This window comes from Marmota monax, unplaced genomic scaffold (genome assembly GCF_021218885.2).
Source record: "Marmota monax isolate L192 unplaced genomic scaffold, Marmota_monax_Labrador192_F-V1.1 WCK01_AAM20220418_F8-fsc00002, whole genome shotgun sequence".
Lineage (NCBI taxonomy): Eukaryota > Metazoa > Chordata > Mammalia > Rodentia > Sciuridae > Marmota > Marmota monax.
Genome location: NW_026693571.1, coordinates 26,301,602 through 26,315,795, shown reverse-complemented (window position 1 = coordinate 26,315,795; position 14,194 = coordinate 26,301,602). Strand labels below are relative to the sequence as shown.

At 30.5% G+C, this 14,194-nt stretch overlaps 1 protein-coding gene across 3 annotated transcripts in view; it reads left to right on the top strand.

Moving 5' to 3' along the window:
- Positions 1-14,194, top strand: part of Ccser1 (coiled-coil serine rich protein 1) — a 1,227,237-nt gene that overhangs the window by 216,086 nt on the left and 996,957 nt on the right. For all 3 annotated transcript variants that reach the window (XM_058583852.1, XM_058583853.1, XM_046459067.2), the window contains exon 4: positions 9,856-9,949. In XM_058583852.1, the coding sequence (XP_058439835.1) occupies positions 9,856-9,949 (94 nt within the window). The remainder of the gene's footprint in view (positions 1-9,855; positions 9,950-14,194) is intronic.

Sequence of the window (14,194 nt, the reverse complement as noted above, 5' to 3'; positions counted from 1 at the left end):
GAAACTCTTAGCTGTCTCACATATTTTAACATTGAAGACTTGGGTAGGCTGAAAAGTATACCTATTCTAATATTTCATTTCATATAAGAGCATCATGAAATTTACAATGTGCTTTCGTTTGCAGAGTTGGTAAGTTGGTTTGATGATTGGATCAGTATTAGAAATAAGATTTATAATTCCCAATCTTTCAAGTTTCCCAATATACTTTTTTTTAACATCAAGACTGTCAGTGTCATTTGTACTTATTTGATTCTTGTTTTAGAAACAATATGAAAAACATTAACTTAGAAATCAGTAAGATATTCATTAATCTCAATACACCAATCTGTAGAATTCTATATGTAAATATAAACCTAGAATAAAACCTGAATCTTAACTACTGTTTACATGTAGAATTTTCCATTTTTGCTGGAGCTCTGTCCTTACCAAGAAGTATTGTTTAACTTCATGGTTAAAATTAGTTACTTTATGGTTAACTTTATATTTCACTAGTTTAATAAACATAAACAGTAGAATCTTTTTGACAGATTCAGATTTAGCATATAATGAAACTGCAAAGTGATAAGAGACTCACACAACTTTTTTTTACACATATCTTTATTTATTTTTTATTGTTTTTTGTGGTACTGAGAATCAAACCCAGTGCCTCACCCATGCTAGTGATGTACCACTGAGCCATATTCTCAGCCTTCAAACAATTTTTACTCATGAAAAATAAGCATTTTTCAGTGAGGTTAAAGATAGCTTTAGGAAAAAAATGAAAGTGTCCTTCAGAAATTCTAAGAAAGCTGAATAGAGTAGGGCTAGCAAATAGGAGTCCTCAAAAATTCTTTTGTGTTGTGCATTTTCATCAAAACATCTAATACTTTTTAAAAACTGACATTCTAAAAAATGAACTACTGTGTCATTGAAATAGTTTAACAATAAGTTACTTTATTTTTAGACAATTCAATGATTCCTCACTTGAATGGATTACTTTAGGCAAGTGGATCCTGGCTGGAGGAAGTAAGTCACTGGGGCGGGGTTGGGGGATATTACCTTGGGGATAATATTTTGTCCCTAGCTCCTCATTCCCTTTCTCTTCTTCCTGACTGCTGAGTAGAAACAACCATGGACATTGCCAACCATGGGCTGAAATCCCTGAATCTTTGTTTTTTTTTTTGGGGGGGGGGGAAATATATATATATATATATATATGTAACTTAGTATAAGGGAGTGAAGCCAGGGGCACATCCCCAGCCAAGCCCTGTTTATTTTTTCAGATGGGGGTCTCACTAATTTGCTTAGGGCCTTGCTAAGTTGCTGAGGCTGGCTTTGAATTTACAATCCTCCTGTTTTAGCCTCCTGAGCTTCTAGGATTACAGGCATGTACCACAGTGCCAGTAGAAAATCCCTGAAACTCTGAGCCAAAATAAACTTTTCCTTCTCTATGTTGTTCCTGTCAGAAATTTTGTTCACAGTGATGAAAAGCTGACTAACCACTAGGTAAATGAATTAGTTTCTATACATGATAATGATACAACAGAGATTTTGAATGTACAAGAATTCTCTGGTAAAAAGCATGACAACAAGAAATTTATGTATGTTTTTCTGTACTTCTGTAGCAGGAAACACAGTGAATTGTGCATATTTATCCCTGAGCAAAATATTGTATTCACTGTTGTGCAGTTGGTGTTCTTATGTTCCTAACTTAAGGGCCGGGCCAGGATATTCTGCACAATATGAATATTTTTCTATCATTTTCATGAAGCATTATTTTTGCACCTGTTATAGTGTTGCAAAAAAAAAAAAAACTACCATGAAATAAATATAGATAAATCACTTTGTATTGATCTTCAGGCATATATGGGCAAGGGAAAACACTCTGGAGATATTCAATAAAGAAATGCCAAGGCATTTTTCAGGAAAGAATATATTTGAGTAAATTTTACAGGAAAGTATTTGGAGGATATAAGGATTATATTGTAGGGCTTTAAATGCTAAGAGATTTATATTTTAGTATTCTGTTGACACATACAGTTGACATTTGAAGAAATATATACAAATGAATATTTTAGTGAAAAAAATAGCAGAGTGATGTATAAGTAAGAATTGAGAAACTGGGATGGTCATTGTCAAAAAGTTGATAGGGGTACCAGTTAGAAGATTATGAAGTATATTTTGTTACTGGTACATTCAATTCTGGTAATACACAAAACACGAGGTTATGAAAAAATGATCTCCCTCGAATATTTCTTAAAATAGTAGAGTTGCAGATGTTTTAAATGTAACATTACTTTGTTCATCACCAGTCAGTTAAACACAGAGTAATTGTGGGTTTTTATTGAAGAGACAAGTTGCTTTCTTTGGGGACTAGTTGATAAAAAAAATATTAATGCATCAACAAAAGGTAAAATCTGATGTAGTCAGATTTAGAATTAAGGAGATAGTGTCCGCGGCACTGATTTTACTGTGTAATGAAAATAGAATGTCCAAAGATGCCATTTTTGTTTTTCTTCATTATATTATAAAAGGTGTCCAGAAGTAAACTATGAATTCTTAAACTAACAGTAAATGTTTTAATTTTGAATCATATATATATATATATATATATATATATATATATATATATAATTATTTACTTCCTATTTCTCTACTTTTTGTTACTTGATAAAATTTAATTTATCCTCTTGCATATATAAAATTAATATGTTTAGAGTTTAATTTTAAATTTTATATGAATTCTGATAAAATTTTAAAATCCATACAGAATATTATATGAATCCATATAAATATGAATTTTTCCTAAACAGTAAAGTCTTACAGTATAATTTTTAAATTTTAGTATTTTAAAACCACTTGGAATGACTTCTGGAATTATCTGTCTTTGGTTAGTGAAAAAGAAGAAGAAACAGAAACTCTGGGCATAGCTTTCAGAAGCCAGTTTGGTCAGTATTTCATATATAAACATGAAAATGCACAACAAGGAAAGCTAAATATTCTTTTCACACATTTACAAAAAAACTATTATTATTTTCACACATTTGCAAAGACAATGCATGATTTTAGTGACTAAAATTTAAATTCATATTTTCAAATTGCATATCTTTTAAGATTTGTTGTGGGAGGCCTGAGTAAGGATTGGTAGAATTAAGACACTTTAAAAAAAAAAATTTGTAGTTGTGTGTGGACAGCATACCTTTGTTTTATTTGTTTATTCTAATGCAGTGCTGAGGATCAAACCTAGTGCCTCACACATGCTAGGCAAATGCCCCAGCCCAAGACACATTTTTGAAAAATAGTTATTAAAATATATCTGAATTACACAAAACCCAAGATAAATCAATACGTAGCAAACAACAAGGGGAAGAACTTTGTGGCTGCCATGCTGATAGCTAAAGGTAATTCTGCCAAAGGGACTGAGTATGTTTTATTAAATCAATTCAAAACTAAATCAAAACCAAAAATCTATGATGATATTTTGTCATTCATTCATTTTCCATTTTGCCATTTATAATTTATCTTTCTGGGAAAATATGATTTACTTAAAGACACTTAGTTGACATTATCTGTTTTGCCCAAGTAAAAAGGAAAATAGAATTAATTGTAAAATGTTTCTCAGAATGCGTTTTTAGACTTGCACAGAGAATTTTGAGAGTCTTCTATAATAGCTACATCATACATTTTGGTTTTGTAATAACAGTATTTTCTTTTTAGTCAAATTTTAAAAATTATTATGATTAAAATAATGGAAAAGAATATATATCTGTACTATACCTGTTCATGGTGTGAAATAGGTACAAGATGAATGCAGACTAGACTGTAAATATCTTATTAATTTGACTGTAAATATCTTCACTTTTAAACCAAATATTGTTCAGAGCAGTTACACTATGTCAATTAAATATTATGTAAACAACAATTAAAGTCCATATCAGCACCCCAGATCTGGTCTCAGATTTTACAAGTCTATTTGGATAGTCCTTTGACTAAAATTTACTTAACAGTAATTAAATGCAATTAACTTCAATTATGCTATGACATTTAATGACTATTTGAATAAGTTAATAATTTCTTTTAATGGAATTTTTTCTCATTTAAAGCAGTAGTACTTCCTGTAGTGATGTGTCTCAGCTTCCTCTATTTTTAGCAAGATCATAGTAATTACGTATGTTGCAGTGAAGAGAATAAATAAGTTTAATGGGATATTTTAGACTAGGCCTTATGGAAGAGTTATATCTTAATGGGGTACTCAAATATTTTGTCCCTGACTTTGAAGCTTCAGAAATTCAATTTTATTATTTTGTGCAAGAGGGACTAGACTGTGGAGAATAGATTTGCATTAGTCAAATACAAGAAGCTGATTTATAAGTAATAATACCAATTTATTTTTAAAAGATACATTTACAAAAATACAGTTTTTTGAAAGGTCTGTGACTGAAGAAATCATGCCTTTTAAGCTCATTGTTATATAGCTGAGGCTTAGAAAATTAATTTGAATTACTTCAACAATAATTATTTAGTCTAATCTTAATTTTTCTAATATTAAATCATTTGGGACATTACGAGAGTTATCAGTATTACTACAAGATTTTTAAATGTCTGGTGAATATTTAGCAATATTGGTGTTTGGTTTAATATCCAATTAACTGATCTTATAAATTAGTTAATAATTAGCATTTTAGTTAAATAATTAACCCTTGTTAAAATATCCACATAAAAATGTTTCATAGCAATAATTGGAATATATGTTAAATTAAAACTTTTGTAGTCTTTAAATATTGGCTTAATTTTTGTCTAAGCAAATTTTCCCAATGTATAATTACATTACCAAGTCTAGCATATCAATTTATCTTAAAGGTTTTAACCACCTTTTATTTTTATTTTAAGCATGTGATTATTCTTTTTGATTTTATGGCAGTTTTGAAATTGCCAAAATTGTATATATTTATGTTGTACAAAATTATATTTTGATAGATGTATGCTTTGTGGAATAATTTAATCAAGCTAATTAGCACATCTATCACCTCACATACTTACATTTTGGTAGTGAAAACAGTTTACTCCCTAAGCAATTTTCAAGTATACAGTACATTCTTATTAAATGTAATCACCATGGTGAAGCATAGATTTTCAGATCTTGTTTCTCCTAAGTGATACATGCATTCTTCCTTCCACCACCTGGTAACCTCCATTGTATTTTCTGCTTTGAGGGATTAGACTTCTTTAGATTCCATATAGATGTGAGATCACCTGGCATTTGTCTTGCTGTGCCTGGTTTATTTCATTTAGCATTATGTCCTCCATGTTAATTCACATTGTTGCAAATGTGACAGGATTTCCTTTTTTTTAGCATTTTTTAAAGAAGAAAATTCTACATATGAAAGAGGTTCCTATAGCAAATCAGCATGCCTTGAATCTGGTTACAAATTTTGGATCCTAGGCATTTACATCTCTTTTCATCTTTTTCCTATTTCTTATACTTTGCAGATCTGGGAATTTTATATTTTCCACAGCAGAGTCTAATTTTATACTTTTCTAGTATTTATTAACCATATTAGACTTATAATAAAAAGAAAGTCATCTTCCAAATCTGCAAATTCTGGTTGTTGATAGCTCTTATCTATTCACTGGACTTTGTTGTACATTTAGAGAAGATTCCAACCAAAGATCCTGGCCATCAGGTTGAACTTTATGTTTACAATTAAACTCTACTCATTAGATGCCTTTATGCCTTTAAAAAACCCCTGAAACCTCACTTTTAATTTTGTTTGATAATTCAATGTCTTCACACAAAATGATTTTTAAGTTCCTATTGGTGGAGTTTCATGACAGTTTTTCTGTTGCTGTGATATATAGAGCTGACGTGTTAACATTATTAAACATGCATGGACTCTTCTTCTTATTTCTGTATTGGATAAGACTAGGTAACAACTTTATCAGGAGATGAGGGCCTATTTCTACCTAGTTAGCACTCTACTTCTAGCTTCTGTTTTATTGATCAAATGTCCGAAATGCACAATTGTTCTTTTTTTTATTAGGAATATGATCATAAATATGAATTAGTTCCTGAACTCCTTTTTTACCTGATTATTATCTGTGACTGTCAGTGCTAATTAGTCCTTTCTGTTCCTGGTACAGAAATACTTTTGGTGCTACTGATTTACTTACAAGTCTCTGCTTATACAGACAGTAAGAAATACATGTCTACATTTTAGAAACACATGTATAATTAGAAAAAATACGCATATATTATCCATTTATTAAAAACTATGGAAATTAAGGATATTCTTTCCTATCTTTTGTATTATTAGTGCTTGTTTATATATTTTACATTAGTTTTTCTCTTCTAGTGTTATGAACTTATAACCTTTGACAGACACAAGTTGTTTTATTTTGTAATATTCGCTTTTTTTAATGCTCATACTGTCAACATTTAACCATGGATTTTCCATTTAGGTTGATTTTCTTAGCCAGCCTTTTGAAACAAACTGACTTTTTCTCTAGCAACAATGATATGTTCCAGTATGCCTTGTGTTTCCTTCTTCTCTCCGCCCCCATAACTCTTCTTTTCCTTCCTTTCTTCCTTATAATAGTTAAGGAATCCTGGTTCTTTCTTGTTAGGGGCTATCAGACAACAAGCGTCCAGATGCTAGGGTTGTTCAATAGCTGACTGAAGACAAAAGTAATGCTGCTGCTCTTTGTCTTTTTTAGGAGGAGATCTGGAAAACCAAATATTTTAGGTTTATGAGTTCACACTGACTTTTTTTGTGTAACATTTCACCTTGCTATATCCATTCATCTTTATTATGAGGTTTCTCCAGCTTCAAAGACTTTGTAGAAGAGCAACAAGGATGTTGCTCTGTAAACATAATATCAAGGCAAGGCAATTTAGAACAAGTAGATTTAAGAAGCAACTCTTCTAGACCAGTGATGGAGCCCTACTAGCACAAATGTCAAGCATCACCTGCAACATGGGAGTAAAATAAGAACAATGCAGTGTGTTTTCCAAATTTAATTTGATCCTTTTATCAGTTTTACTTTCCTATATGAAATTTTGGAATACCAGTATCAGAGTTTCAAGCATTTCTCTATTAAAAGTAATTTAAAAATTATTTTCAAATTGTGGGTGGATGTTTTAATTTTGAAAATTCAAAAGGGCCTGAACAAACCTCCTTGAAAAGATAATGTTTGCTTCTGGGTCTCAGGAATTTCTGAAACCAGGAACCAGGGGTCCTTCTGTCATGATGATTTTATTTTTTAAGTACATTTAGGCTGGTCTTGGCCACACAATGAAATCCATGGATCCTCTGTTGGCGGCACTTTGCATCTCGCAGTATTGATCACCAGACATATTTCTTGGTTTTGGAACATGGCTCTGGTCAAGACGTTGGGTAAAATACCCATCTTGGATCAAGAGTAGGGAGTTTGGCTCATAAAAGAACCTGGCAGCTAGGTGAATTGCAGTGGTTCCAATTAAAGGAAGAATGTGAAAACCATGGAATAGAAGCACACAAAATGTAAAATGCCTTTACTTGACATAATAAAAAAAAAGTGACCTCAATATACCTAGTATTCATTTATTCCCTTTGTTCCTTCCCTCCTTGCTTTCTCAATGTTATTGGTTGTATTGGTTTCCAAGGGCTTCTATAACAAAATACTAAGGGGCTTGAAGGACAGAAATTTACCTTCTAACAGTCCTGAAGGCTGTAGGTTCAAGGTCAAATTGTTTGCAGATTTGGTTTCTCTGGAAACTTTTCTTTTTGGTTTACAAATGGCCTGTCTTCTATCTGTGTCCTCACAGTATTGTCCTTCTGTCCTAATTTCTTCTTCTTACAAAAATACTAATCACATGGGATTAGAATCCACGTATGTGACCTCTTTTAACCTTAACTCCCTCCTTAAGAACCTCCTCCCCAAATATAGTCACATTTTAAGCTAGTTGGGATTAGGATTGAATATGAATTTTGAAGGTTCATAATTCAGTCCAATGAATTGAAAGTCCAAGTGTTAAATTATTTAGCCTGATTTAAATTTGAGTAAATTACTACTGTTTCACAGTAAAGTGTCTCTTTTGTTTAACTAATATATTCTTGACTATTAGATTAATAGTCTTTCATTTGGATAGTACTTCATAGACATTGATAATGGTGTCTTCACAAAATCACCCTTTTAAACATTCCTTTTCCACATTTAACTTATGATGTTTTTTTTTTTTTTTTTTTTTTTTGTACCTGGATTGAACCCAGAGGCAATTAACCTCTGAGTCACATCCCAGCCCTTTTTAATTTCTTTCTTTTTTTTCTGTATTTTATTTAGAGACAGGGTCTGGCTGAGTTGCTTAGGGTCTCACTAAATTGCTCAGACTGGCTTTGAACTCACAATCCTGCAGAGTCACTGGAATTACAGGCTGCACCATTGTGCCCAGCACTGTTGTTTTAATCTCCTATTTTGCTCTTTTTAGTGTGGCAGCTTATTTTTTGTTGCCTACACCATCCTTTGTTGTATATAGATGAGCTACTTGGGCTTTCTTGGGCTACTGAGCTTCCAATAAACAGTTGATTTTATTTATAGCTTAAAGTATTACTTACCTTTGTTAGGAAAAAGAAGCACTTAGATTTGAGAATATATATCACCTTTCAAACCATTTTGCTCTATTCATGGATCACACATGTTTCTAAAGTTTAATAATGTTTAATTCTATTTGTTAAAGTGATAGTGATTTATTTAAAAGTCCCAGTGTCCTTAGTTTAATTCCAAGAATTAAAGTGTTCAGTATCCATTTGACAATATCATTAGCCTTTCCTTAATGAATATTTACTTCTTTCAACGTAAATTATGGTAACATTCCCATCAATTGAGAAAGTAATCTGACATAGGCTATTTCTCTTGATGTTATACTTTTTCTACTTTTGTTATTTCATTCTTAGTCCACAAATGTAAGTTCTTATATTTCTTAATACACCCATCTATGTACATACACAAATATATAAATCAGGATTTTATTCCTCCCTCAAGAATTCCTTCTTGTATGCATCTCCAACCCCCTCAGAACTTCTCAACACTGTATACCCATCCAGTTGATTTTGCTATATGTCTTGAAAAAAATAGGAATTACATCTCATCTTTGTTGTGTTATTTTATAATTAATATCAATAATTATCTTTTAGTCTAATTTTTTAATTTAATTTAGTGCAAATGATTTGAATATGTTAACTGGATCCCTACTTCCATATATTGTCTAAATTAGTACTTCACAGTTGGTAGTCTATAAAACATTTGTTTAAAAGCAATATATATATATATATATATATATTTAATTTTTGATCAGCAAAGTCTTTTTCATATCTCTGGAGTTTGTTTAAAACTCCCTACTCTTGGTATATCTAATATTGTCAGTATATCTAATATATAGAAATATTTTCCTATATTGTGATAAGTTTGTCACCTGTTCATATGTGTTTTCATTGCATTATAATTTGAATGATATAAATTTTAACAGATATATATCAGTTAAAAACATAACTGGAGGGGTTGGGACTGTAGCTTAGTGATAAAGCATTTGCCTCGCATGTGTGAGGCACTAGGTTCAATCCTCAGCACCACATAATAATAAATAAAGATACTGCATGTTCATCTACAACTAAAAAAATAAAATAAAATAAATGGAAAATTGGTAATTTTTAAAATGATTTTTAATTTTTTATTGGACTGATAATTTTAGAGTCTCTAAGAGTTAAATATCTTTTGCGATGCAGTGGGTACTTCTCATTTCTGAGATTTTGAGTTCTTACCGCTTCATGGCTTCTGCATGTACATACTTCCTCCATTTCTCAGCATATCAGTTTATAATTATTGGTTTTCTTTTTCTTTTAGGATGTTTTAAATAACCTGGGATCCTGTGAATTAGATGAAGATGATCTAATGCTCGATTTAGAATTTTTAGAAGAACAGAATCTTCATCCTTCAGGTAAGTGTTGAACAAATACATAATATAAGTGACATTTGTCACTTAGATTACACTGATAAGCTAAATATTATTGAGACTGCATTCAGTCTTTTAAATCTCCCTTTATATTTTATATGCAAGGGAACTGTAAAATGTACTATGGGTTTATAATTTTTGAAGTTCATTATGGAAACCTTGATCTGGTTGGAAGAAATTTATAAAATAGGAAAGCAACTATAAAATAAGATTCTTGTCAAAGAAAAGAATTCCAATTGAATACTGAACAATGTAAAAAGTTAACATTTTCTACTTTAGGGTAAAAATATTAACTACAATCCCACTTTTCATTTATTTTATATATCCAAATGTAAGTTTTGTGGATCTAGATTTACTATTCCAAATTGTAGACATTGTTTTTTCCCCCATAACTACACAGATTAATGCTGATGTAGTAATATTTGGCTCAAAATTAATAATTCCAAATAGTGTCCACAAACACATACTCATAAACACATAAACACACATAGGGTTGTAGTATGTGAGTAATAAATCCATGTTGAATGAATTAAAGGGACGATTACGTTCATAAAAAATCAAATTTATATTAAAGCATAAAATATCATGTTTTCTATTTCCAAATTATTCCATGTAGCTTATAAGAATTAATTATTCAAATTTAGGTATTTGACAACAAAGGTAAACTTTTATATTCCTTTTTTATTTCTGATAATACCTTAAATATAGTCAATTTTAAAGTTCATGTGAAATATTATTAAATATGAGCTTTAAATTTTTGGATTCTACTGAATAAATTTAAGAAAAATCAAACTCTTGGATCATAACATCGTTATTTTTATCTAATGGGCATTAGACATAATCTCTACAGTAGTTTCTAACTATAACATTTTATGATGAACTTCTGTTTATGCAGTGTCTTTATGCCACAGATGATAATCATATTAACTATTTCCAAAATATGTTAATAGTGATACTTACATTTTTTTTACACTGTATGTTAGGCTAAAATCTGAAATGAAGTTGTTTGTAAAATTTTTTATTGAAAATATTTTAAGATACAAATTTTTCACAATTTTATTCTTGCAGTTGATTTGATAGATAACCTTTTATATATGTAGATCTTTCTCACTTTTACCTAGATAGCTTCTAAAATTTGGGATTCATATGTATTTGTCTCAAGAATTGTACTTTTTAAAAATATCTAGTTTGCATTTACCTTTAGATTCAACTATGCAGTTTCTATATTTGTGATCCTATGATACTGAGAAAATACAGAATATGTGCTTATGCATTAAAATACTTGTGATAGCAAATATTAGGACACCTCAAATTTTCATCAATAGAACACTTACTAAATATACAATATTATACTTAAGAGTCATTAAAAGGAATGAGAGGTGTCCATCCTGCTATTGCATTATAAGAATGATTCTTGATGTTGAGCTTTATGATGATGGAATAAATTGTCAATGTGTATATTATTCAATCCCCTAAACATCACTTAAGTGTAATAAATAGATATTTTCTTCCTCTTGGTGTTTTGCTGAATCTTCATTCCCAATCCCATAACTACTAAAGTCTCCAAGAAAATGAGTGAGGATTTTTCTGACAATATGACAACAGATCAGAAACAAATCTCATAATTTTAAAGGTATTTAATTTTTTGTAAAGAACAAGAATATAACTGAATTTTGTTAATTTGGGATTTTTAGTCCTTTTTTTTTCCTGAAATTGGTAATTGAACCAATGGACATCTTACCACTGAGCTACATCCCCAGCCCTTTTTATTTTTTTTATTTTGAGATGCAGTCTTGCTGAGTTCTTTGGGACCTCACTAATTTCCTGAGGTTGACCTCAAACTTTTGATTCTTTTGCATCAGCCTCCCTAGTCACAGGCATGTACTATCATGCCCAGTTAATTTGGGATTTAAAAAAATTTAGATGGAACCATGATTTTTAGGAAGTAATGGGATGAGTGGACAGAAATTGTTAAATGTCAGAAGATTGTCAATAGGTAACCAAGGAATTCTATAGGATAAATAGTGTGATTTATTTGACAGATAACTGACCTGATGATAGGGGAGGGAAGACAGCCATATATTTAAAAAAGCTAAATGCAGTGGAACTTCCTTGTTGGTATACTCATTTTAAAATATATTCAAAGAATATATTTTAATCTGACTTATAAATTACACATATATACATGTATTAGGACAGCATAGGGTGCTCTATAAATATGTAATTTTTTTATGTTTTTATGTATCACTTAAGTTACAATAGCAAAAAATATTTTAAAATTCTGAGTTAATCAGAAGTTTTAGATTTGAGTGAGTTATAGGATTATATTTTATTTTGTTAATTTATACAGTAAGTTATAGTTTATTTGTTGTAATGATATTTTGTTTAGGTTTATTAAGGAAAACTTGAGAGTTGTAGTAGTTGAAACAATATGGTGTCTGGGATTTGCTTTACCACCAAGTGTGGGCAAAAGAATAGAAGAAACTAAGTTAAGAAATTGTTGAAAACGATCAAAATTGGGTAATGGGTGCATGGAAGTAGGAGGAACTCATAGAGTTAGAGTTTCATGAAATAAAATATTCTATTTTGTGTGTTTTTGAAGATTTTCATAAACAATTAAAATAATTGAAAAAAGTACCAATAATATAACAATTTCAGTTATATTTGGTTGCCAGTCAGAATGAAGCCCAAAGAATGATTTGCAAATCTGAAGTCTTAACTAAATGTATGTGCTTTGGGACAAAACTTAACCTCTTTAAATTTTGAATTTCCTTTACAAAAACTAATAATAATGCTATGTAGTTTGTTCACGTACTTTAAAGAATAAAAGTGGCATAAGAAATTCTATTAATTTCCTGAGTCAATTTCAAGGTATGGGTTGCTTGTTTGAAAGCTTAATAGAATGTGTAATGTTAACCAATGAATCCTCTGAAATTAACTGGGTAAAATGAAATCCTTGGACAACTGAATAAGATGACTTTTCTGCAAATGAATGTTATCAAAAATATGGTAAAATATCAAACAATGCATATCCTAAATATGAATTTAGGTTTTGGTTTTGGAATACTTAATCTTTCAATATCTGTTACACAGTGAGCTAGAATATGATCATATTTCTATATAGGCTTTTCCCACTATTACCTTCATAGTGGTATAAGCTGATGGTAAATATACATTTTGATAATACGCCAGTGAAGCATCATAATTGATCAAATGAGTTAAAAGGAAAGATGGAACAAATTTTTCTAAAAAAATAATGTCTCTCTATTCTTACCTTGGCTCCCTTTACTGCCAGGGGTAGATTGTATATAAACATGAGCATTCAGTAGTTTGTGATCCAAATGGATGGGAATTCATTGGTGGTTATTAAGGGATGGGGGTAAGGGAAATGGGGAGGTGTTGATCCAAGGACACAAACATTCAGTTATTAAATTGACAAGTTCTGGGCATCTAACATACACTATGGGTGATGGTGGGTATGTTAATTAATTTGATTGTTACAATCATTGCATAATATGTATGTATATAATTCTTATTGTATATTCTCAACATATTCAATCTTTGTCATTTAAGTATTTTAAAATTAAAAAAAAATAAGCTGATGGTCAGAGTGAACAAATTGTGCTATATCTATATGATAATATAATGATATAACTTGCATAGGAAAAAAAAAGAAGTTTTGACACATACAACAACATGGACAAACTGCAAAATAATCACGCTACATGAACAGAGCCAGACCAAAAGTGTAAATTCTGTGAGATTCCTTTTGTAGAAAAATTTAAAAATGAAAACTAAACTCCAGTGACAGAAAGCAAAGCAGTGGTTGCTAGGATTGCAAAGGAGGGCATGAAGAGACTACAAATGGACAACATAATGAGTAAATGTGAGAGTATTGACTATGCTGTTTATCTTTATTCTGTATACTTGTGTCAAAATTTATCAAATGGTGTGCCTTAAATATATATGGTGTATTTGCATAGCCATTAAATCTTGATAAGCATGTTTAGAAAAAAGGAAAAAAAATAAGTCAATGGGAAGGAAATTGAATGCCTGTAATGAGCCAGGATCTTTTCCTAGATGATTTCAAGTTAATCTCATAACACTTAGGGAAAATTGTACCTCCAATATCCATTCCAAATAAACAAACTGAAAGTTAATATCAAAAGACTGGAGGCACTTTGGAGTCTGATATATCCAAATTAAAATTTCAGTTATACCATGGTGACC